We start from the raw sequence: 25,572 nt of genomic DNA, 5'->3' as shown, positions 1-25,572 counted from the left end.
AGGAAGTTGTCACTTGAATTTTTCTGGTCAAAGGCAATAAGAAAAGAAAGCATTCCAGTCTAGTACAAACCCACTGGGTTGCGGGTTGCCAGTTGGTATGTCTTCCATTGTGTTTTAAGGGTTCCTGCTGAAGCTGTCTTTCTAGTTTGGATCTGTTCCTCAGCATTTCAGACCTGCTACTTAAATGGATCACCAGAGGGTCTTCAGTGCACATCATGGAGGCCTTTGGCAACCCAGCTGCCTGAGGCTGCTGCACTATGAGGTGTACCACATGCAGTCTGTCTTTGTTCCTTTTGGGTAACATTAAATGTCATGTGCATTAGGTCTGTGGTTTCTTTACACCTAGTTGGATACCATCTGACAGACTTTCTATGTGATCCCTGCTTAGCTGGTCTGCACAGGGTTATATCAGTTATATAGTTATATATATCAGTTATATAGTTATATATATAACTGCACAGTTATATCTAACTGTGATATACCCATAGAATATCAGATTTCTTGAGTTTGTCCTTTGGAGTAAGATAGCAGATGCATACCTATTTCTAAGCAGCAGTGTCTGAATAGAAACATGGTTCACTGTATGGTGAACATCTGTTTCTCAATATTATTCATGAATTTTCTACTGTTACTTATTGTAGTTTGCCAGAAAAAGGGAAAGGAATTTGTACCATACGTTTGTTTTGTCTCTCAATTCAGCAGACTTTGTCTTTGCAGCTTGTCATAGCAGCCCTTTGGCTTTTCCTGTATGTAAGCTGAAGCTGGAATTTATGCAAATGGATCTACTTTGTAATAATTCTGATTACTATCTTGTTAATTTCTGAAGCCTCTTGGTTATTTTAATTAAATTTTTAAATTATTCTTTAAGAGGAATTTGAGTGGGGTATCAAATGAATACTATCACAAATGAGGTGTTTTTGAAATCATTCTCTTGTTTTTTTCAAGGGTAGTTTGACTAAGAAAAGCTGCATAAACACAAACAGATAGCAGAAGGTGCCTCTTATTCAGACTTCTGGAGTCAGAGCCACAAGGATTTGCTGAAGCTGAAAGTGCTCCACGAGTGTCTAATTTTGATAGCGTTCTTTCCATCCATAGGAACTCGCAAATGGCCTGAATCAATCTCATGTTTTGGCTTTAGCTGGTGAACCTCTGGTGAACCTGATGCTGTGTTACTACATACAGAAGTTTTTGTCAGCTTCAGTAAGATGTTGTCTCCAAAATCATCTTCTTCCACATGTTCTGGGGACATCAGTAAAACCTGAAACTTTCTAACTATGAAAGAGTTGAGAAGGGATATTCTCCCTTCTAAAATACATCACAGCTTTCCTAGCAGTTATGGTCCCCCTATTGGGATCTCCTTTCTGCTTTCAGTGCTACCAGCCTAAAGGAATTTGTTTAAACCAATGCAGAGTGTTTTATTTTTGAGGCTTACAGTTAACTTGAGGGACTACAGTTCACCATCCAGAAGAAGTCAGTACAGAGCTCAGAACTGTTGTGAACAACAAACTGCCTTATTTATGTGGAACTGTAGCTGAAGAATGATTTCATGTGTTTGGGAGATGTTTTCTCTATTTGTGCTCTTTGAAAGGAAGGAAGAAGGACACAGGACACATTTTTTCTCAGGCTAGCGTGGAAGGAAGCCAGTAGCTCATTTTAGCTGGCTGTGTCTTTCTTAATGAGAGAGAGAAGTTTTGGTAGAGGTTGTATAAGAGTATTATAAGAAGAAATGACTGAGGTGTGGTGTTGAAAATGTGCAGAGAATCATGGTCTTAAAGCTTTGGAAATAGAAGTGGAGATAAGCCATGCAGCTTTGCAGACTTCTTGCTGGTTGAAGGAACCTGCCCCAAGTATTTAATGCATTCACTTTGCGTGTTAATGGGAGCTGACTGGTATCCAGGCTGCACTGCTGTAAATATTCTCTGAAGTGATATGTAATGCTATTTTTTTGTTTTTTGTTTTAAATCAACATAATTAAAACAAGCCCTCTAACTAAGAGTAGTCATTTGTACACAGATACTGTTCTGAATGAAACAGAGAAGAGTTGGAGCAGTTACTCAGAAATGTTATGTTTCAGGAACGCCCTGAAAACAGCTCCATTATTATTAATTGTTTTCCTGTTATTCAGTTTGGATTTAGAGTGGTTTGGAGTCTTTGAGCTGTGTAACATTTGTGGACTAAATCGAGTTCATTAACTTCATTTATTTTCTTTCATTTTCTTTCATTGTTTTTATGTCTGTCTGAGTCATAAACATGCTAGTGAGTATTTGAGGGAAATATTACATGTCTCCCAACAGGACTGTGGAACGGCATAGACTTTGGATAAACTCTCACCATCACTGAAGAGCCATCCTGCTTGCTCTACACCAATATATTGCTCTGTTGAGTTCAGTGGGCTTGTTTGCAGGTGTTGGCTGGGGTTTTTATGGTGAATGCAAGCAGATACTCCCCTTGGAAAGGCAGTGTGGGAAGCTGTCTTCTGGAAACAGCCCAGCCCTTTTTTCAAAAGTTTACACCTGCGTGAGCTGTCTGTGGGCTCAGAGGAAGTTGAAAATGCTTAGCATTGTGCAAGGAGAGGCTTTTCCTTTGGGCAGTGAAGATATTATTCCAAGGAATAAAATGGGAAAAAACTTTACAGAGAACAAGGGCTCTCAAACTTTTAATATAGTATTTGGCACACTTTCATGGGGAATTAGTGGACTGGATATCACGGAATTTTGGAGTGGAGAAAATCTCTTCTTTTGCAAATGTCATTTAGAAAGGCATTATCTGTATCATTATAACTAAACAATTAGATTTAGAGCTAATATCATATGACCAATGGTTCTCTGCAGGTGCTCTGCTGGTGTCTGCAATCTGAGAAACACGTGTGATGTGTGCAGTGTTCTTAAAGCAGTTTATTGTTGGAGATGGTTAACACCTGTTAACATCTCCTTTTATTTCCACAGTAATTGTCTGGACTTCAGTAGGACTGGGCCCAGTAGAAATTTGATACTGAAAGGGGAAAAAAAAGGAACATTGAGAATGGGGCTTCTGATCATACTAAAATGAACTTCTAAAAACAGAACAGAGCAAAACATGCTTTGGTTGAAGAAAATATTTTGTTCCTACAAAACAGAGTGTAATTGTAGTATTATAAAGGTTGGAAAAGACCACTGAGATCATGTAGTCCAATTATCAACGCATCTCCACTATGCGTACTAACCACATCCATCAGTGATGTATCCGCACGTGTCTTGAACACCTCTAGGGATGGTGACTCCACCACTTCCTTGGGCAGCCTGTTCCAATACTTGACCACTCTTTCTGAGCAGAAAGGTTTCTTATCCAACCTGGATATTACACATGGTCATGTTTCTTTTGGGGACTGACAGACTTCTCATTTTCCTATAAGTGCTACATGGAAGTGAACCCAACTCCCTTTTGCCATGATTGGTCTATGGAGTAAAGAGAGGAAGTTGGAATCTTGCCCTTTGCTCCATTCCCTTAGTATAATTTCCTAAAAATTCAATATGTAAAAAGTTTGTTGTAATATTTTTATTTAAGTTAAAATGGCTTCCTGAATTTGGTTGAATTCCACAATTGCTTCAGCCACCTTGAAATGGCATTTTCCAGCTAATAAATTTGCCTGGATGCCCTTCATTTAGACAGCCTGGCCTTAACTTTGTGATTGAATTTAGGACTATTTCAAACAAACTAAGATACATGGAATGCATTAAAGATAATCTATCTCTGGTCCCTCATTTAGTAGAAGTAACGGGCAGCAGTTGCTGTGACTCAGTGATTCAGAAAGAGTTATAGATAATGGATGGCAAAGCAAAGGCAGCATAATTTTTTTTCACCTGAGAGCAGCTGATCATTTGGCAAGATTTTATTGTAACGACCGTGCTTCAGTTTTTCCAGATGATTGATGCACACAATACTCTGGATAATCATCTTTGGTGATGGATGTTGGTGCTATGAAGCAACAGTTACTCACTGTGCTGCCATTGAGCATGAATTTTGAATGACTTGTGGCACAGAGCTGCCCGGTGGTTAAATCAATGAAATGAAAGTCAGGAGGAGCCCAAGATGATGTTAACCCTGCAACATTAACTCCTTTGGCTTGTGTGCAAGCAAGTTAAGGGATCACATCCCTAAATTACCCACACATGGGATGAAGGAAGGAGGAGGCTTCTGAACCACTGCTTACTGTTGTTCCCTCCCCTCTGTGTCGTCAAGAATGAATTATTGACCCATATAGTTGCTTTCTTGACAACAAGCAAGCAGATGAGCTGATCTGCCCAGAGTAGGTGGCCCCCTCCTGTTCAAGGTTCTTCCTATGTCTGAATATGTAGTTTTGTGTCAAAGATACCACTGCCAGTGGGAATGGTGTTTCTGTGACTGAGCTAGACAAGTAATCAATGCTTTTTTGTTGTTGTTGTTGTTTTTCTTTCTCTGCAGCCTTTTTCTTTCTCTGCAGTTTAAGGGGCAGGAAGCAGAAGGAAATCTAGGTGGAACTTACCGTCGGTTCAGTGCATGTGGCCAGTCTGGGTGCTTCTCACTTCAGTCCAGTGGAGACTGATTTTAATTGAAAGCAGTGATGCCATGGCAGCAGCGTAATAGCAAGGAAATACAGATATTCATATTGCATGAAGAATTTCATTGATATAATTGTCTAGCAATTTGGGCTCCAGATGTGCTAAATCAAGTGAGAGCAGGGAGTTAATTTTGGGCACAAGCTGTGGATTGGCTTGTGGAAAAAGGTTATAATTTTCCCAGGGCTATAGAAAAGGCTGTGGAAGTCTAGTGTGCTAGACAGAAGCCAGATTTTAGATGACATGGCTACAATGCATTCCTGCATTGTGAGCAAGACAAACAACTTGTCATTTCTGCTGCACAGCTGAATGTGTATTTCAAAATTTATTTAACTGCTGCTTAGTGAGGATGAAGGCACTGACAAAATCATTTTAATGTGTGAAGTTTTTATCCCATGGTCTCTTAATGGAAAGATAATTTTCTGTTTCTAAGCTTGCACCATTTTTCTTCTTTTTCACCTGTTTTGGAACAAAGAGTAGAAAATGAAGGAGGAGAAAGAACAAAAAGTGCAAATATGTTAATTATCTTTGTCACAGGGAAAAAAAAGAAAGATAGCATTTTAAGAGGACATCTGCATAGACTTATGCTCTTAGAAAGTCTTTTTCCCCCTAGTAAAAACCTAACAGGAGAATTTCTGTGGATTCTGTTTAATATAGATAAGATAGCCTAAGGTGACCTTGCAGAATCACAGAATCACAAGGTTGGGAAGGACCTACAAGATCATCTAGCCCCACCATCTCCCCACTGCCACTGCTACCAGAAGCCGCTAAACCATATCTCGTATCTCCTCATCCAGATGCCTCCTGAACACTGCCAGGGACAGTGACTCTACCACCTCCCTGGGCAGCCATTCCAGTGCCTGACCACTCTCTGAGAGAAAAAGTTTTTCCTTATGTCTAATCTAAACCTCCTTTGGGACTATTTGCGGCCATTTCCTTGGGTCCTGTTTGTTGCCTGGGAGAAGAGACCAAGCCCCTCCTCATCACAACCTCCCTTCAGGTAGTTATAGAGAGCAATGAGGTCTCCCTTGATCCTCCTCTTCTCCAGGCTAAACAATCCCAGCTCCCTCAGCTGCTCCTCATAAGGCTTGTGCTCCAGAACCCTCACCAGTTTTGTTGCCCTCCTCTGAACACGTTCCAGGGTCTCGATGTGTTTCTTGCAGTGAGAGGCCCAAAACTGAACACAATACTCGAGGTTCAGCCTCACCAGAGCTGAGTACAGGGGATGATTACCTCTCTGCTCCTGCTGGACACACTGTTTCTTATACAGGCCAGGATTCCCTTTGCCTTCTTAGCTACTGTCATGGTTTTGCAATTTTGTAATTTTGCTATCAGTATTCCACATCATAACATCATGATAAAGCATGGATAATTTTGACGAATCTGCTGCTCACAAAAGAAGACTGAATGTCCCAGAGAACACCACGGTCAGTCATATGACATGGACTCTATATAATCTCACTTCAGTGCTGGACTTGCTCTCTTGGACCTTGCCAGCCAGGGGGGAGCCGTGTGGGAGCGTTCCAGCCGTTTCGCCTAGAGTTACAGTAGGCCTCTCGGTTTCGGGACTCACTCTCTCTTATTTTACTTGATTCGTTAGCCTTAATTCCAATTACATTGTATTATATTGTGTTATGCTGTATTCCGATATAGTATATAGAAAATAAGTGTGCCTCCTTAGATTGTCGCCGCTGTATTTATTTTCCTTTTCCCTGTTTTCTTTTCCTTCTAGTCCAGCGGCCTGCGGGCCGACTGCCCCCCCTGTCATGGGTGCAAGTAGATTTTAGGTTAACCTATGACAGCTACCTGGGCACACTGTCGGCTCATGTTCAGGAAAGCATCAACCAATACCCCCAGGTCCCTTTCCTTTTCACAGTCATCCAACCACTCTGCCCCAGGCCTATAGCGCTGCATGGGGTCATTGTGGCCAAAGCACAGAACCTTGGCCTTGTTGAACCTCATCCCATTCACCTCAGCCCAGCGATCCATCTTGTCTAAATCCCTCTGAAGGGCTTCTGTGCCCTCAGGCAGATCAATACCACCTCCCAACTTGGTGTCAGCTGCAAAATTACTGAGGGTACACTCAGTCCCCTTATCTAGGTTGTCATTAAAGATATTAAACAAGATGTCCCCCAGTACCGATCCCTGGGGGTCCCCACTTGTAATGGGTTACCAGCTGGACCTAATTCCATTAACCACTACCTGTTGGCATGGCCCTTCACCGAGTTCCTTACCCAAAGTAGGGTATGCCTGTCCAGGCCAGGGGCAGCCATTTTCCCCAGGAGAACACTGTGAGAGCCCTTGTCAGAGGCTTTGCTGAAGTCTAGGTAGACTAGTATTTCCTTGACTTTGCATGGTATTTCTGGAGTAGTATTTGTAAAAACACACCCCTTTGCATTTGTTTCACCTTTGTATATGAAACAGCCTTCATCAGTGCCTGAATTTACCAACAAACAGTGCTCGTCAAGTTACTTGATTTCTTTTGTCTGGAACGGAATCATCTCTTTTAACTCCTTTGTTAGATTCCAAGTTATTTCTGTTTTAACATACTTCAGTATGACTGGGAACTGTCACATCTCACTGACCTATTTGAGCCTAAGTATAATGTGGTGTTTGTTTAATGTCATGATGACTGATATTTTTAAGAGTTGCACAGGCTTCTCAAAGCTTACATATGCCAATCATTTTTGTTAGGTGTCATGCTGGATCCAATTTTTAACTGATTCACACTCTCAGACCCGTTTCTCCTTGTTCTAACCATTTTCTATCTTCCTTTTCCAGGTTGCGATCTTTGGTAAAGCAGCTAGAGAGAGGGGAAGCTTCGGTTGTAGACCTAAAGAAAAACTTGGAATATGCTGCGACGGTTCTTGAGTCGGTGTACATTGATGAAACTAGGTGAGCGAATTACAGGTATCCATGTTTGTCTTCTGGGAAAATCAATTATGCAAAATTGTAATGTAAACATCAGTTGGAAAACTTTAGTCATGATTTATTATTCAGAGAGAATATGATTTTGTTAGAACATTGTATTTCTTGAAGAGATCTTCAGTTCTCGATCTAAAAATTTCTTGGAGTTTCACATGGCAAGGGGGAGATAAAACACAATCATAAATTCAGCATACATTCTCTTGCAGAAAGATTTTCACAATAATTGTTTTCCACTTTTTGTGAAAGTTTCTGTGGAAAGTTCAAAACTTGTACCCCTCTATTTCTTTTCAATAGAGTTAAATCAATTAATTTTTACTAAGTCTTTGAAATTCAGAGGTATTTTTTATTAATCCAGTTTGTGGTAGAAATTGGCAGACAAGAAATTGGAAAAGAGTTTCCCTTTCTGTTATGTGCTGTTACTCCAGTGTTGAGTCACCACATGTGGTCAGAATAGGAAGGGATAGGACTGGGTGATACTTACTGAGAAGTCACGTGTGACTGTCGGTGATCTCTGACAGGCTGAAGGATCAGGAATAGTAGTGAGCTGAAGATGAAATGTGAGTGGATGATGATGTAGTTGTGCTTCAGAAGGCTGATATTTCTTGTTTGTCAGCCTAGTAGTTAATTTCACCATTTAGTATTTAACTACACAAGAGAACAAACGATCTGTTGAAGATGTGCAGAAAAAGGTTTCATTAGGCTTTTATTGGAATAGATGCGCATTTCTTTTTGGTTAATGATGTTGCAATGGTCTCTTTTACCCTTTGTTTTCCTTCCTCTTCTAGGCGTTTACTGGACACAGAAGATGAGCTCAGTGACATCCAATCTGACTCTGTGCCCTCAGAGGTCCGGGACTGGTTGGCTTCTACGTTCACACGGCAAATGGGGATGATGCTCAAAAGGACAGAGGAGAAACCCCGGTTCAGGAGCATTGTCCATGCAGTACAAGCAGGGATATTTGTGGAAAGGTAAAGTAACATATAATGACTTTCTTCTAGTAGCTGCTCGTGCACACTGCCAATTGCACCTTCAGTATTGAGTGAAGAGATCTCTAATATGATTCTAAAGTTGTTTCTAGAAAGATCTGGTTGGTAAACAACTTCTGGTAGAGTTCAACCTGAAGCAGCACATACGGATCTGTTTTTAGCGTCATACAGATGTAATAGCACAGGTGAAATAATTTTGACATCTCTGTGTAGTCCTAGGTTGGGACTCAAAAGTTTTTAAAGTGCAGTCAATTTGGTTTAGGCCCTACCTTGCCTTTTGGCTTCTGTTGTCCTTCTGTTTGGTTGATTTTGTTGTTGTTGTTGTTGTTTTAAATGAAGAATATCCTGTGTCATGGTGTTACTGTCCTGAATCATATAGCAAATGTATAGACTGAGACTGATGTGAAAAGTTTGGAGATCGAAAGGGGAGGCAAAAAAAAAAAAAATCCATTGAGTTTTCTCAGCTTTTTCAGTCACAACTTGCATCAGAACATACTGCTAAAACTAATTTCACTTTCTGAACTCTAAAACTTTTAGTCATCTAACTTTGGACTCATTTCCGTTCCTACCTTTTCTTCTTGAGTAACCACTCTTCCCCGATGTTTCCTTGGAGCTAGCAGGAGGGCTGGTAAGTGGGGAGCAGCCAGCAGACTTCAGACAGCCAGTGCCAGATGTCTACAGCAAAACTCAAGTCAGGAATGTGAGTTCTGGCTGGGACTTCCATGACACCTATTGTTGCTGATCAGAACTGTGCTGACAGCCTCGCAGTTCTCTGCATAGGAGGATGGGTGTATCACACAGTGGATCACAGACCACACAGGCACACAGGGACTCCTTCCACTTGCTGATTGCTGACTTTTTAAAATTGCTCTTCTCATTTAATCTCATACCTGAAAACTCAAGAAATGGGGAGCATCTTGTTTATTTGAGTGCAGACTTTGCCTCTGGTGAAGATCTGGTATTAATAGATTCATCCTTATCTCCAGCCTGGGGACCAAGGTATGAGATACTGGGAATTGTATGGCCTTGAGCAAGGCTCTAGGGTGAGAGATGGTATAGAGAGCATGTGCACAGGCTAGGAAGAAGGAAGAAAAGTCTTTGTACTTCAAGTTCATTTGTTGGCCTATACAGGATCTCCTGTAACAGCATATTTCTTCATTGTTGTCTAGTATAAGTTTATTTATATGTTGTGTTATCTATTTTCTCTTGGTAGAATGTACAGGCGGACGTCCAATATGGTCGGTTTGAGCTACCCACCAGCTGTAATTGGAGTGTTAAAGGTAAGTCCAACAAAAAGGTGATGTTGGGAGAAGACTGAGGTGTCTTTGCAAAGCATCAGGGTAACACCGTGATGTTTTACATGGGGAAGGGAGTGTTTGAACTTGCCCTTTCCTTCTTTCTGATGTTTAATCAACCTCAGGTCCATTCATAGTTTACTGCTCTGCGGGAATATTCTTAGAGTGAAAGAAAAAATAGAGTTCAGAACTTGATAATGTTGAACCTTGAAGGTTCCAGCTCTGTTCTAGTGTTGAGCTATGAAGCCGATGAGAGTAATGTGTTGAAATCAATCGTGATTTTGCAAAGGGAAGAATGAAAATGTGTGTAAAGAGAAGTGGAGAAGGAAATGTATCAGCTGCCCTGAGAGAAGGGATTTTCTGTCACTGCTCAGGTTCAAATCTTCAAGGTGACAATCAGCTGTGGAATAATAATCTTAGAGTTTTGAGATTTCAGATGAAAAGTGAGAGATGACAAGTAGTCTGAAAAAAATAGATTCCGTTCATGGGGAAATTGCAAGCTTCTAGATTTATAGGTAGGGTACCTATGTCAGTACCATAAATATAGGTTAGCCACCGACTATCTCCAGAGCAGCTTTGCAGAGATGTAGTATTTGTGCAGAGAACAATTTACAACCACGATAATGCTTATGAAACAGTCCTTCTGCTCTAGTCTACTCAGGAAAGATACACAGTTAGGGTACTGAATCTTTTTCATTTTGGATAGTAAAATTTATCAAAAGATAGGGAGGATTTACACAAAGTCCACTGAGTGCAAGAGGAATGATCCAATATGACCTTCATTTACAAAATGGAAGTGCTCATTTACCCCATTTTCCTGCCACACGTTTACACATGTAATCCTGCAGATGGGATCTCATAAATTTCTACTCTGAACTCTGTGGGCAGATAATCAGAGAACATGCCTATAAAGGCACCTCTTCTGCTGAGTTCCTCAGCAGTGACTGAACAATGCAAGACCTGTCAGCTATGCTCAATGGCAATAAGCCTCACAGAATCCTTCTTCCCTCTCTGTATTTCTATGATATTAAAGGTTATAAGCAGTATGGACTGAGCTAGAGGAAGTAGGGCCCCTGAATACCAACAAAGGTGCTGACTAATTTTGCTCAGGGTGAGATAATGTCATCTTGACCATTCTAGGATGTCTTTTGTTTTTTCAAAACAGTGTTGAGAACAAGCCTCTGCCTGGATGGTCTTGTGGTAGGTAATGGATGTGGCTTAAATAGGAATGAGTTGTTTAGAAGAAGTGGTCTGTCTTTGCAACGAGTCTTTGTCTTAAATGTCTCCGTCCAGTCTTCTTAATGGGAACTGGTACCTTGCTTGTTTAAAAAAAAGAAAGACAAAAGAAAACCCAGTGTTACAGCTGTCTTGCATCTTGGAGTAAATCATGAAAGATGGTGTAGAAATGTATAAACACATCTCTTCATCTGATCTGGCTTTCTATAATCAGCTTTCCCTTCAGAGTGAGAATGGCAATGATTGAGATGACATTGACTGACAAGTAGTTTGTTTTTGAGTGATGTTTGCTTTCTGTTGCTTCGGTGACCAAAAGGAAGCCTTCACTGAGTAACCCAAAGCAGTGGAATTATCTTGAGAAAATGAAACAGGTTTTAATGAAAGAATGAAATGCTCCAGCTTTTCTAATGTGCACAAGTAGAGTGTTAGCCGTACAAGTCCAAGGCACAGTTTCTCATTCACTTTTTCAGTGAATGAGAGGTTTGGCAATTTTGAATGGCTTCCACAGCATCCCTGTATAGATATCAGTTCTTAATTTTTGTACTGCAGTAGCATGTTTCCTTTCTGCATGACATGAGTGTGAAGATGTAAGACTTACCACTGAAAAAGGGGTGATCAGACATGGACCAGTGGCCCTACATGCCATTCCTATGGCTGTGAGAACAGCTGATTCTATTCCTTGACCCCGTAAGTTGTGATCTGCTGATCACTGGTGTCGTGTAGAGCCGGAACTTAGTATTAACAAGACAAGCTGCAGAAATATTCTCCTGCTTAGAAATGATTTCTTTTTTTCAAACTTTTCTGATGCCCATGCTGTCATGGAACTCTTTTCTTGGCTAGCTAATATGCAGGCAAGAAAACAGAAAATGTAGTTGCTTCCAAAGTATCTGCAGACAGTAAGTGTCTGCAGTATAAACATCTACTTGACTGTGGCTGCAAAAAATTTTCAGGCCTGCCAGGAATTGTAGAAACCTAGAGTCATCGAATGGCCTGAGTTGAGAAGAGACCCAAAGATCATCTAGTTTCAACCCCCCTTCTGTGGGCAGGGTCACCAATCACCAGACTAAGCTGTGCAGAGCCACATCCAGTCTGGCCTTGAATGCCTCCAGGGATGGGGCATCCACAGCCTCCTTCGGCAACCTGTTCCAGCGCATCACCACCCTCTGTGTGAATAACTTCCTCCTAATATCTAACCTAAACCTCCCTTGTCTCAGTTCAAGACCATTCCCCCTTGTCCTATCACTGTCCACCCCTGTAAACAGTCATCCTCTCCCTTCAAGTACTGAAAGGCCACAATGAGGTCTCTCCAGAGCCTTCCCATTTCCAAGCTAAGCAAGCCCAGTTCCCTCAACCTTTCTTCATAGGAGAGGTGCTCCAGCCCTCTGATCGTCTTAGTGGCCCTCCTCTAGACCCATTCCAAGAGCACTGCATCTTTCTTGTGCTGGAGGCCTCAGCACAATCACTGATGTTGAACAGAAAATCAGCTGTCTCTAAATCAGACAGCTGATAAAACAAATCAAGGCTCTAAGGTTAACAGACGGAAAGGCAAATGGACTGAACATCTGGGAAGCACTGCTGTTGATCTCTTGGTTCGCCCAAGAAGTGGAGTGAAGGTCAAATGTAAGACTAAAATGTGTAGAAGATAACCTTAGGGCTGTAGCTCCATCACATTGCCTACAGGCAGCATTAGAGCACCTTGTGACATTTCATCTGGGGCTGCAGGGCCAGTGACCTCGAGAAGTGTAGCCAGGAATTTTCCCATCCCTTGCTTCTCCCACTCTCTTTATTGACAATAGTTATTCTCCTCCCACTCAAGGTGCTTGTGAAGTTCTGCTTACCTTTCAGTTTCTCTCCAACATGGACGTCACATCTGTGCAAAGCTTTTCATAAGACCATAAAATCCTCTAATTATCACAGACTGCAAATACTCTGAGCAAAGTGTGATACTCCCTTTTTTCCTTAAGGGGAAATTTCCCCCTCGGTTAATATTTAGAGTAAAATGCTACTGTCATAGTTGTCAAGAATATTTCCCTCTGTGAAATCTAAAGTATTCTACAGTAAAACTTAGCATCTTCATGGCTTTGTGGTGCAAAGGAACAATATTTTGCCTTTCCTTCATTCACTTCATTTTATCTGCCACAAGAACACAACATTACCACAATAAAAAGATAAGGAAACACAAACCTTTATTTGTACAAGAAAAGATTGTTTTAAAGTAATTTCTGAACAACAGTGTAGTTGAAACATTGCTTTAAACTTCATAGGAAGTAGTGGTCAGATTGTCTTAAAGTAATTATTTTTGAACATTAGTATAGTTGAGACATTGCTTTAAACTTCATAGTACTGAAGTAGTGGTCAGATTGTCTTAAGTAAATTCTGAACAACCGTATAATTGAGACATGGCTTTAGACTTCAACGAAACTGGAGGTCAATTACTATTTTAATTAATTAATTATTAACTATATAATAAATATGAATTTAAATATAAAATACATAACATATTTAAATATAACAGTAAATTCTATTATTCTACATTCTAATATTGTATATTGTAAGTTACTATATAATTATATGATTATAACAGTATATAATTATAAAACATATAAAACGAATAAAACATATAAAACATATAAAACATATAAAACATATAATTATATGATTATAAAAGTAGCTACTGTTTCCTACTGAAGCTAAATAAAAACAGTTCAAGAAGGGCGCAGGAGTAGGTGAGAGAGGGTCCTGGTGTTTGGGGGACATCCTCTTCAGAGATGAAGTTATGTTGTCACATGTGAGTGCTCTTATCTCATGCTGCCATCCGTAGGAGGTGAGCTGGAATTCAACCTTCTGCAAGAGAGTTTATACATTATGCTTCAGCTTTATGAGATGGCATTTGAACTTGTCTTTTTCTGTCCCTTGGCTGAGCACCCTGCAGCATTAATAGAGCATTTGCAGCTAACCATAACTCTCTCAATTGCACTTAGATATTTACTTTGATGTTGTAAAGCTCATTTTTTTATACCATTGTAAGCGCTTAATGTAGCATTACTATGAAAAGCCCCAGTTAACTCACTCATCTTTAAAAAAATAAAATATTTACAGATAATTACAAACTCATGTCCTTAAAAAAAGAGAATCCTGTAGGGAATCATGCTGTCTTTGAACAATGGAAGCTGCAATAGTCAGAAGGATCTAAGATCTCTTTGGGTGGAGCAAGGCAGCTCGAGATATTTTTTATAGCACTTCTCTGTGCAGCAGGTGATGAAAATAAGAGCACAGGCCGGTATGCGAGTGCCCATAACCATCTTTCATTTACCAAGGCAAACTAAGATTTGTTTTGCACTTATGCTTTGCAATTTGGAAATTGAATAATAATGGTGAAATGGGTGATCAGATTAACTTTCTTTTCTATTCATTCTTGCAGAATGTAGACAAGTGGTCATTTGATGTGTTTGCACTAAACGATGCCAGTGGAGATCATGCACTGAAATTCATTTTCTATGAACTTCTCACACGCTATGATCTGATCAGTCGTTTCAAGGTCAGTAGTTACAAGATGGGTCTCCTTTTCCATCTTGCATTTTCTTCTATTTCATTCTTATTCTGCTCTGTTCCATTCAGACTGCAGTGATTTCAGCTGCATTTGAAGGTGTCTGTGAAGATTTTGTGGTCGCTGTCATTTCCCCGAAAGGGGGAAGAGAATCTTTTTGCAGCAACCAGGACCAAATGTCATTTGAGTAGAACATTTGATTGTAATAGGGCAGCATGAAGCAGGTGGAGTTCCAGAGTGAAATGCAATGGGAATGATAGTGTCATTCTCCCAGTATTCTGAGGAATCTCAAGCATGCAAGCCAAAAATGAAAAATTGGCTTGCTATGGGTTTCAAAATGCAAATACTACTTCAGGTGGAGTAAAAGGTGTACTCCATATCTTTTACTTTGAACAGCTCCTTTGTAACTGTGAACAGTGTTACATTTGGGTCACAGAGCACTGCTATGAGATGTTTCCCATTCTCCCCGCCCAAAGATTCCATTTGCCCTTTCTCTGCTGACACTTACTCTGGCAGGACTCCTACTTTCTCCGACTCCTGGCCTCCTTCAGGATCTTCTGTCGCCTGGTGAGAAAAGTTTGAAGATGATTACTGATGAGAAATGCATTGCCCCAGGATACATACTCAAGAGGGAAATGGCTGTGCAACTCTGACTGTAGAAATATGAAGGTTTAGGGTATTGTAGCTGCTGCAAAGCAATGGAGAATCCCTGCTGCTTGTTGCATACACATGCAGCTGCCACCACCCATGTTGTGTGCTCCCTAGAAATCCCCCAAATGTGGTTTCATGTTAGGCATACAGTTACACTCTGGGAGCCAAAAAAGCATGACATACTCGTAGTATGGGAAGTCAGGATTCGGTAGTAAAAAACCAAAAGTACAATATACAACACTCCTCATTGTAGAGTATTGCAGACTATCTACGAGATGCATTTCATTACAAACTCCGGAATGTGAGTAGTAAAGCAGAGATACATGCTACATTATTGTGAGGGGATGAGACAGACCCATAGAAACTGCTCTCTGGAGCCTCTTCTGAAAATGATCTCCAAATGCTAGCTATTGCATGTGATTCTTTCATTTGTAACTGTGTGCTTCTTTTCTTAGATCCCCATTTCTGCCCTGGTGTCCTTTGTGGAAGCTCTGGAGGTTGGATACAGCAAACACAAAAATCCTTATCACAACCTAATGCATGCTGCAGATGTGACACAAACAGTCCATTACCTCCTTTTCAAGACAGGTGTCGTGGTACGTACAGGAGTTGGCATCCCTAATACAGAAGGAAATGGCAGTAGGTTTTGTTTGGTAAAGAGATTATTGTTATCCACAGCAGAACCCATCTGTACTGCAGAAAAATTGTAAATTGCAATGTCTGTGCTAATGAAAGTAGGCATTTGGGATTATTTAGAAGAATCTAGGTGAGGATTTGGGTAACTGTTTTAATTGATTGGAGTGAGGATGAGTGAAAAACCCAAGCTGAATTCTCCCCTCTGCCGCTGATTTCCTGGCTGAGTCTAGCAAGTCATCTTGTTGGGATTTCGCTTCCCTCTCTGTGAAGGAACAAATCACCGAAGCTTTCTCCAGAATACAAAATGTAATCATTTGTTGGTTAACCCAGTTTGGCACCATTTTCAATCTATCACTCACCAATTTCTGATGTTCATCTGGCTTCTCAGGAGCTGGCTCTTCACTTGACATGGAGGTGGATCCACCTCCATTGGCTCCTCTTCATTTGGAGGTGGATCCACCTCCATGGGCTCCTCTTCTGTTGGAGGTGGATCCACCTCCATGGGCTCGACTGGATCTTGTTCTATGGCCCTCTGCCTCCTCCCCATCAGGTGGATCTTCTTGCTGGGAGGAGGCTCCATTATTCTGTGGGGAGCTCTAAACTGCAGCACCAGCTTGTTTTGCTCTACCCACTGTTATGGCAGTTGCAGAACTCGGAACACTAGATAGTGACATCAGCAGTGTACCAGTGTTCCATGGCAACCCAGACACGGCAGTGTTTGGAGTTGGGGCCTGTGGCCTGAGAGTTGCCCCAGTTTTGAAGAAAGAAGGACAGGGGGCACTTAGGGACCCTTTTCTGGGAAGGGCTGTGCCATTGTGCTTGCTAGAGGGAACTTGTGGTTGTTGGGCAAAAGGCGCCATGGAGACTCCAGTCCCTTCTTCATCCCATGCCTCCAATCCATTTGTACTGATGGATGGGCAGGATCAGGCCAGGAGAGCCTTCTACTTGGCAGCTGCCTGGCTGCCTGCAAGTGGTGGCAGCCTGTTGCCCAACAGTACTGGAGAGGACACAAGGTGTACTGACACCCTGCAGGCAGCCTAGGGACATGCAATCAATAAAGAACTGCTGAGTTTCAAGGGTGGTGTGAGTTCTCCTTTGCTGTCCTTCAACTCTGCCCCTTGAGCATAGAGGAGGCAGCATCTCATCTGCCCTGATCCCTATGGGAGTGCAGTGGGGAGGAGAGCACCTGGTGTCCTCTGAGTGGCTGTGCTGGGATGGCATGAGGGGTCCACTGGAGGGTCTGTGAGATCCTTGAGGTTTTGAGGTGGCTTTTTCATTCTGAGGACGAGAGGGCTGACTTGGGATTGCTGTCCTAAGTGTTTTCTCCCTCCAGCTCCTGAATGTGTGGCTGAAAGTGAAGTCAGGCCACACATGACAGTGCACAAAGAATAGATGGGGATTGACTGAGTGTCCAGATAAGTAATCAGGACATATTAGATCTCTGGATCCCTGCCACCTCTGGAGTAGTGATCTTGAAAGGAGGGCTGAGGGGCAGAGGGCCCAGTTCCACAGATGTCTGTGCCCCATCAGTTGACCCTTACTGTACTTCAAGCAGCATGAAAGTGTTCATAGGCTAACATCATGTGAAGAGGAAAGGGAGGTGATTCTGTTTGGTGCACAGTGATTTAATTACAGCCAGCATGCCAAGAAACTGCAGCTCGTTGCTGAACTAAGGCAAACTAAGCTGTTCTTGGTGGCGTTTCTGATGACGATGTCATCTTGTCTTTCCACCACTGTTCCCATGTTAGAAAAGTCAGGCTTTGTCTTGTTACACACTCCCAGTAACTTTGAGGAAGGAGGAGGGATGCTGGTTCGAAGGGCACCTGTCCTGAGGATGCTTCCCAGTGCCTGTTTTTCCAATTCCCAGTGAGACTAGATGCCTCTTGGGCTCTGGGACTGCCCTTCATTTCATGTGGTGTTCTTAGGATTCCAGCTCCTTGTTCATAGCCTTCCTGGATTTGCTTAGGGAAGCTGTCAACTCTCAGTTATTTTTCTCTCTCTGTCTCTCTCTCTCTCTCTCTCTCTTTTTTTCTTTCTTTTTTTTTTTTTTTGTAATTCCACTGTGCAGACCTTATCTTTAGGGGGTTAGTTTTAAGTTCTTTGTGGCATATTCTTACTAGCTTTTAAGTGGCAGAGATGGTTCAGGTGTGGTGAAGGTGCTGATGAGTGCCATAATTTTCATGCCTCGATAACCAGTGTGGCTGAGGGAGGTCTCAGCTCAGTTAGAGAAGGTAAACTCTTGTACTTGATCAGCTTTTTCTCTGCTGCACGGACTACATTCTCTGAAATAAAGGGGTCAGTCCAGATTAAAGACAGGTCATTCTGAAGGTGTGTCACGTCCAGCATTAAGTGGTGCTTGCACATTATTAATGGCATTAAATAAAGTCCAGTAACACCTCAGTGGAAGCACATCTTGCAGACAGTTTCTGGGTTCTAATTAGCCAAGGCTGCTATATGCAATCCGCCACAGCATAGGCACTGGGCTTGTTCAGCCTGGAGAAGAGAAGTAGGTGGGGTGACCTCATTGCAGCCTTCCAGTACCTAAAGGGAACCTACAGACAGGAGGGAAGTCAACATCTTACAGGGGTGGATAGCGGCAGGACATGGGTAAATGGTTTTAAATTGTAGGAGGGAAGATTTAGGTTGGATGTCAGGAGCAAGTTCTTTAACAAGAGAGTGGTGAGCTGTTGAAACAGGCTGCCCAGAGAGGTTGTGGATGCCCCAAGCCTGGAGGTGATCAAGGCCAGGTTGGATGGGCCTTGGACTGCCTGGTCTAGTATTAGATGTTGAGGCTGTCCACTCTGTGGCAGGGGGGTTGGAGCTTGACGATCCTTGTGGTCCCTTCCAACCCAAGCCATTTTATGGTTCTGTCAACTTGAAAGAGAATTCCAGAAACAGTTTTCCAGTTTTTGAGTGCTAAGTCAGAGCAAGATTAACAGCCTTGTGTATCCCAGATTCCAGTCGCAGAGAAGCAGAAGCAGAAAAACTCACTGAATATCTGTTATCAATTATTTTGAGATCTTCATTTTCTTTCATGTGCTTACCGATATCTGGTCAATTACCTGTGTGCACCCACTTTTCAAAGTCAACTGCTGCTGGGATGCATCTTTTGAAATGTCAGGGAGGTGCATGGACCTCTATCAGAGGTATCATCTACCTCCTTAGTATTCTGTAGGTCCCTCCATAAGTAATGACTCCTACTTGTTTTCATGGAAATGCTAACAGCTACAAAGAGCACAGTAACACTGTTCAATGGAGCAAATTCTCAGCCACAAAGCGCTGCTTTTCAAGACAGTGCCCACCATCATTAACTGTGCATTTTCACCAGCAGAGAAGAAGAGTCTGCATGCTTTGCTCAGCAAAATCTACTTCAGCAGAGGTGACCCACTGTTGCCACTGCTGAAACACGCACCACCCATTGCCTCACTGTTCTCACATCCCCTGTTTCATCCCTGTAAGTGTTCAGGAAGTGTTGATGAATGTCAGTGGGTGCCATTTTTTCTCTGTGAGGGAATTCAGTGACCGAGCTTTTCTTTTTCTTCATGCGAGACACAGAGAATTTGCTCCGCTAGTTCTGGAAATTATTAAAAGCATCTGATTGATTTAGAAATCAAAGTCAAAAGTGACAATCACATTGAAAATATGACTTTGACTAGGCAATTAGGGGCAAAAAGACCAAGAACAATCTCAGGACTTTATCAGCTATTTCTATGAATCACGAAGAACAAGATATGTCTCTTGTGAGACGATGTTTCTTGTGCTCCTTATGGTTCAGGGATTGACAAAAACTCCTCTGATTAGTGGAAATTGGTGACATTGTTTTGTATTTGAGGCTCTGTTACAAAATTGAACCAAGCTGAAAATACATAGCTTGGTGGTACGTGCACACGTGCGCATGTATTAGTAAGTCATTGAAAAAGATGGGTATTCTTGTGATTTTACTTCTTTCTTCCTGGGATTTTCCTCTCTTTCTTCCTCACACATCATTCTTTAAGATGGGCAATCGTTTCCCCTCTCTATGATTTAAACCTGTTTGTTGTTTTTTTTTTTTTTTTGTTCTTGAAGCTGCTTTGCTGAAGTTCAGTTTATTTAGATGAAGCGTCAGGAAAAGAACTGATTCAGCTTCGGTGTATCAGCCAGAGAAATTTGCTTTAAGACAGCTGGCAGGCTGCAGGGGAAAGGCAAGGATGTGCAGCACTGCCTGTCAGCGGGGGATAACTTGCCTTAAAAGACAAAAGCCTGAATGCCTGGGAAAATGATCTGATTGCTCTGTAATTTCTTTTCAGCACTGGCTGACAGAGCTGGAGATCTTCGCTATGATCTTCGCAGCTGCTATCCATGATTATGAACACACAGGAACCACCAACAATTTTCACATCCAAACACGGTAAGGCCGTCATAAATCATGAGTGGTTGGGGAAGTTTTTGGAAAATAACAGCACATCCACATAGAAGAATGTGGAAGTTTTTGCCCTCAAGTGATGCAGGAGAAAAGGTCACTTCCCTAAATAACATTTAATTTTTTCTTACTCAACAGTTTCCAACTGTATGCCTGTATTATAGATTGCTGACCACTGTATCATATCAGGAAAAAGGAAGACCCCGAGATATTTATGTGCAAAATTGCTGAAGGCTACTTGTTATGCAGATTGATGTATTTCATCAAAGATATATTTTTAAGGAAATGTTATAATTCAAAGGTTCACCAGTATCTGTATTTGTCAGTATACACCAGCACAACATATACTGTTCTTACTGGAAAAACATATCAGCCGCAAGAGGATATGTTTAGCACTATCTGTTTGGGAATAAGTCATTGCGCTCACATCTTAAATCTTTGTAAATTCCTGGAGAGCAGTCAGCTGGTGGCAGACTGTACTGGACTGGCATTATTGTTGATCTCAGAGTCTTGTGTAGGGCTTTTGAGATTGATGGAAGAGAGGTACAAAGAAAATGGCAACATTTGAAAGTGTGCAAATATTGTAAAACGTCTGGCTTCAGTGATAATTGGGCATCTAATGTCTGTATTATTTTGATGGTGTAAGTCTACAGGTAGCACTGACAAACTGTCTAGGTGTCCTTGACTGACATAGCGTACTTGGACACTTCTAAGATGCACTGCAGCTTATCCTAAATCAGACATCTGGAGTATGGTAGCTGAATCCTGCTATGTATTGCAGATATACAAAGGCTCCTATGATAGATCACACATTTGCTCAAGAAGGTTTTGGAATGCTGGAAGAAATTTCTGTCTGCGTTCTAGGATAAGCCAGACTCCCCCTTCTTACAGCTTCTTATATGCAAGAATGAGGGATCTGCTCTATTTCTAAAGTAGAAAACAGCTACAGAAAAGTTCAGTTATAGTGCATTCTTTGTGACATTGAACAACAGAGGATCTAAAATGGTGAGGGAGAAAAATTTACACAGCTCACTGGGAAGCAAGACTGAGAGAGGACTATAACAAATCTTACTCATTCTCTCTTGCCATTAACTTTGAGCAACCACTTTGTCTTCAGAACATTTGAGCTATCCAGCAATTTCAGATCTACCACAAGGAGCCTAAAATAAGGTGTGAAATACCTTTGGTTTTCTACTATCCCACTGGGTTTTGCCCTTCTGTACAGCATAGCTAGGTGCACTGAAAGCTGAAACTGAAAGCAAGCTCCGTCATGTCTTGCTTACAGCCAATTTGCTATTCTGGGAACAATGTAAGAAAACACCTCACAATTTCTTACTCAGCTACACTCAGGCTTCAGTTTGAGAGCAATATACACAAGAACTGGAAAGGAACTTTGTGATTCAGCATAAATGTACATTATCTCTCTCAGTTAGAAAGCTCTCAGTATCCTTTTCTGATGTAATGTAAGACGAGGTGAGTCTCAGCAGATGAAATAGATTTTGTGGTGAATTTTCATCTTTAGTTTTCTTTTAATGAATAACAGCAATGAATAAAGTGTCACAAGCACTCTCAAAATGCTTATATCTGTGCTATAGGAACTAACCTCTGTATGTGAGCAAAGAAAAGCTTTTGAATATAAGACTCGTTAGATAAGGAAGAAACGTAACCTTCCTTGTTTCCTTTTTAATTCTAGGTCAGACTCAGCCATTCTGTATAATGACCGGTCTGTGCTTGAAAATCACCATGTTAGTGCAGCATATCGTCTTTTACAAGATGATGAAGAGATGAATATTTTATCTAATCTCTCTAAAGATGACTGGAGGTAAACATGAACATTGTAGCTGCTTCGAAATATTGCACTATCACCATGGACTATTATTGCTTTGTTTGAATAGCAATACGCATCAGTGTATATCGTGCATTAGCATTTCTGCTGCTATGAGGAAAAAAAAAAGCTTTATAAAGTGTTTGACTTGCATATTTCAGTATTTGGTTTTCACCTCAGATAGTGGTCAGGCTAGACATTTGTTGCAGTGGATAATAATATACAGTTTGACTCATATGTAATTTCAGCATCTCACGGAAACACCCTTTGTACACATCTGTTTGTAATTAAGTGAAGGGGTAGGTTGTTGTTTGTTCATGCAAAATCATAAAGATACCCTTTATCTACTTTGATACTCCTGGAAACTATATGTGGGGTGGAATGCAAAGAAGATTTGAGTCCAAGGACCATAAATCAATTTACTATATAAGCCAAAGTGATATAAGAAGCTATCATTTAAATTAAGCTCATGCAACATACAGTTTATGTGTCAGTCCACAATTTATTTTCTAATAGCAGACAATTCAAACTAATGAGGGCTTTTTGTTTTTATAGGGAATTTTGAACTCCAAGGAGTAATATCTTAAAGGTAGCCCTGTCTGCCAGACAGAAAGAAAGCCTGGTCCATGGTCTTTCTCATAGGAGGGACTTGTAGGATCTTACATGCAGCGCATTGCTTCCCCCATGCACCTGAATTTGATACAGTAATAAGCAATCAGTTCATCTTACAGGAAACTAGCTTTGCTCAGGGGATTGGCTTGTAGTATGTTGGCCAATGACTATGCTTCATAATGTCTTTCACCTGCATTTCCTGTTTATTTGACTTGTGGACAGTGATATAATCCTGTAGCTGAACCGTGGGAATACAATTTAGGAACTTAAACAGCTGGTTTCAATCAGTGTGAGTGTTGTAGGGCAGTGGCTTGAGAAATCCTGTCTGCCCATGTACTCTTAGCATGGACAGGAAACATGAACTGCACTGAGAAGTTAAAAGTCTATCTATCTATCTATCTATCTATCTATCTATCTATCTATCTATCTATCTATCTATCTATCTATCTATCTATCTATCTATTTATTAGCTACAATTGGTAATGCCTTGTACAGTAATGGCAGCAAATTGCTGCTTCCTTTTGTGTTGGTGGAGGAAACACAAGGAACTATCTGATTAGAAATGGCAGCTGTAGAGCCACTGTTTGCAAGGATCAGTGGAGCAGCTGCTTGAGAATTCTTCATTGTAGGAATGCTGTCTTTAGGAAAGCAGTCTGCTTTGGGTCTTTAAACTGTTTGTGGTTGGATTAAAACTAAGTTCAGATGTTTCTTGTTAATTCCCTGGTGTCAAAATGTGTGTTTGTTCTGTTGAGGTATATGTTTAGACTGGAGGTAGTGAAGATTATCACTTCTCCTTTTTATGAAATACTGTATTTGCCTAAATAAAAATACTGTGCTGTATAGTTTGCTTAGTTTTCCTCTCTCAGGTAGGGCTGTATTATTTTGTAGCTGCTGATCAAGCAGCAGCTACAAGATAAAAATCATTATTTCAGCGTGCTCTAAAGCCAAACTGAGATTCTCATGTGCCTTTGCTTTTGACTGCCAGTTTGAAATCCCATAGGGAAACATTTGGAAGGCACTGGAAACATCAGCTAACTTCAGGAGGATCTCAGATGCTGAGAAAAGAAAAACACAAAAAAGAAGAAACCCACAGTTTCTCAGACCGGTACTCAGAAATAGGACTTTCATTATCAGTAGGACTCAAAACATGAAAGGATGCTTTGGAGAACTGTTAGAACATGTCTAGATCTAATATTATTTTTGTAGATGTAGTTGATTAATCTTTTTCAGCAAAAAGTACAAATGCTAGGTCTTGGAAATCAAATTCTTAAGTGCTGTTTTGACCTGAGCTCTCATTTCATTTTGACATTATAAATAAGAGAAAACCTGATGGTCTTAAACTAAGGCAGGGGAAGTTTAGGTTAGATACTGAGTTTTTCACACAGAGGGTGGTGACACACTGGAACAGGTTGCCCAAGGAGGTTGTGGTTGCCCCATCCCTGGAGGCATTCAAGGCCAGGCTGGATGTGGCTCTGGGCAGCCTGGTCTAGTGGTCCTTTTCAATCCAGACCATTCTGTGATTGTATGATACATAAGTGGATTTCATCACTTTTGTGTTACTTGGTCATCTAGTTCAGGAGTGTATTTGCAGGAAAGAATTACAGGAGATTAGAGCTAGCTATCACAGCTGGAACAGAAATGGGTATAGGTTTTTTAGGGGAAGCTGATGAGACTGAAAGGGATTGTTTTGGCTACAGTCAAGAAGAAAGATGAATGCTTGCTAGGACTTAAACTGTGTTTTACTCTCCATTTGAAAACTTCTGCTCCTTGTAAAATATTTGAAAGTGAGTTGCATCATTTGATGAATCCCATTTGTGCAAATCATTAGCAAGTACATGAAGAAAGTGTATGAAACACAGATCACAGTGATTTAAGAAAGCAAACTGCAAAGTGAACAGATGCTTTCCAAGGTACGACTAAAGATGTATTTTCTGGCTGTGTATTTCATTACTAATAATTTCCACTCAGTTTATTGAAATAGAGTGTACTTAGTGCGAACCCTTTACTGTCAAGTACTGGATTAAAAATGCATCTGGAAAATGTTTAACTCTGAAACTCTGAATCAGAGTACAGCTTCAGGAAGTGACCTTTCATGCAAAACTGATTTTGTCTGTAAAGCTGCTTGGGCTTTTGACCCTCAGATAATTTTGAGTCCTCTTCGTCAATCAGTGTTATTCCTTTAGAGTGCAGTGAGAAACCTGGAATGGTTCTAAACGAAGACAACTTTAGTCAAAGTCTTCTTTTGTACGTAATAGCAGATACATGGCTGCATAATCATGCACTTTTCTTGTAAAGTTTTTTCCTTTGTATCCAGGATGGATGCATGCTTATTCTGAATGTTACACCTTTAGTGTGTGTCAGCCATTGAAAATGTTTTCTTGAAGGTAGCATTTTTCCTTCATCCATTAATTTTCATGAGAATAAAGATTTGTACTACTCAAACTGGGTGAAATATCTCACTACAGGAGATCTTACCTAATTCTTAGCATAGGGATTAGGTGATCCAAAGCAGTAATTTTCCTGTCCTTTTTCCTTGTATGCATGGAGATGGGAGCCCTTTGCTAGAATGTAGCTCTGGGGTGATCACTAATAAGGAACAAAGACACATCTAGCAAAATATCCAATAAAATGATGTAATGTTCTCTGAGTCATAAGAGGAAAAGGCATGTAGTAGTTGTCCTAAAGAGCAAAGAAGGGTATTTGACAAATGGAGATCAGTGCAAGACTTAGAAGTATTTAGATGTAAAGTCATTCGGTGTCTTATCTAGCTTAGAAGTCAGTAGTACAGTTACCATGCAATTGTGCTTGATGATGGAAATGTGCCAGATACCATGTTTTGATGGGCATCACCTGCAGGACATTTGTGTAGCAGTAATGAAACAA

The 25,572-nt window shown here is 41.0% G+C and overlaps 1 protein-coding gene across 5 annotated transcripts in view; it reads left to right on the top strand.

Moving 5' to 3' along the window:
• Positions 1 to 25,572, top strand: part of LOC140248855 (dual specificity calcium/calmodulin-dependent 3',5'-cyclic nucleotide phosphodiesterase 1C-like) — a 322,620-nt gene that overhangs the window by 256,455 nt on the left and 40,593 nt on the right. For all 5 annotated transcript variants that reach the window (XM_072329915.1, XM_072329916.1, XM_072329918.1 and 2 more), the window contains 7 exons: positions 7,356 to 7,469; positions 8,288 to 8,470; positions 9,702 to 9,768; positions 14,441 to 14,557; positions 15,673 to 15,813; positions 20,140 to 20,240; positions 21,946 to 22,074. In XM_072329915.1, coding sequence (XP_072186016.1) covers positions 7,356 to 7,469; positions 8,288 to 8,470; positions 9,702 to 9,768; positions 14,441 to 14,557; positions 15,673 to 15,813; positions 20,140 to 20,240; positions 21,946 to 22,074 — 852 coding nt within the window. The remainder of the gene's footprint in view (positions 1 to 7,355; positions 7,470 to 8,287; positions 8,471 to 9,701; positions 9,769 to 14,440; positions 14,558 to 15,672; positions 15,814 to 20,139; positions 20,241 to 21,945; positions 22,075 to 25,572) is intronic.

Source organism: Excalfactoria chinensis, chromosome 2 (genome assembly GCF_039878825.1).
Source record: "Excalfactoria chinensis isolate bCotChi1 chromosome 2, bCotChi1.hap2, whole genome shotgun sequence".
NCBI classification, from domain to species: Eukaryota; Metazoa; Chordata; class Aves; order Galliformes; family Phasianidae; genus Excalfactoria; species Excalfactoria chinensis.
Note: the sequence above shows the minus strand (reverse complement) of the source record. Positions and strands in the feature narration are given on the sequence as shown.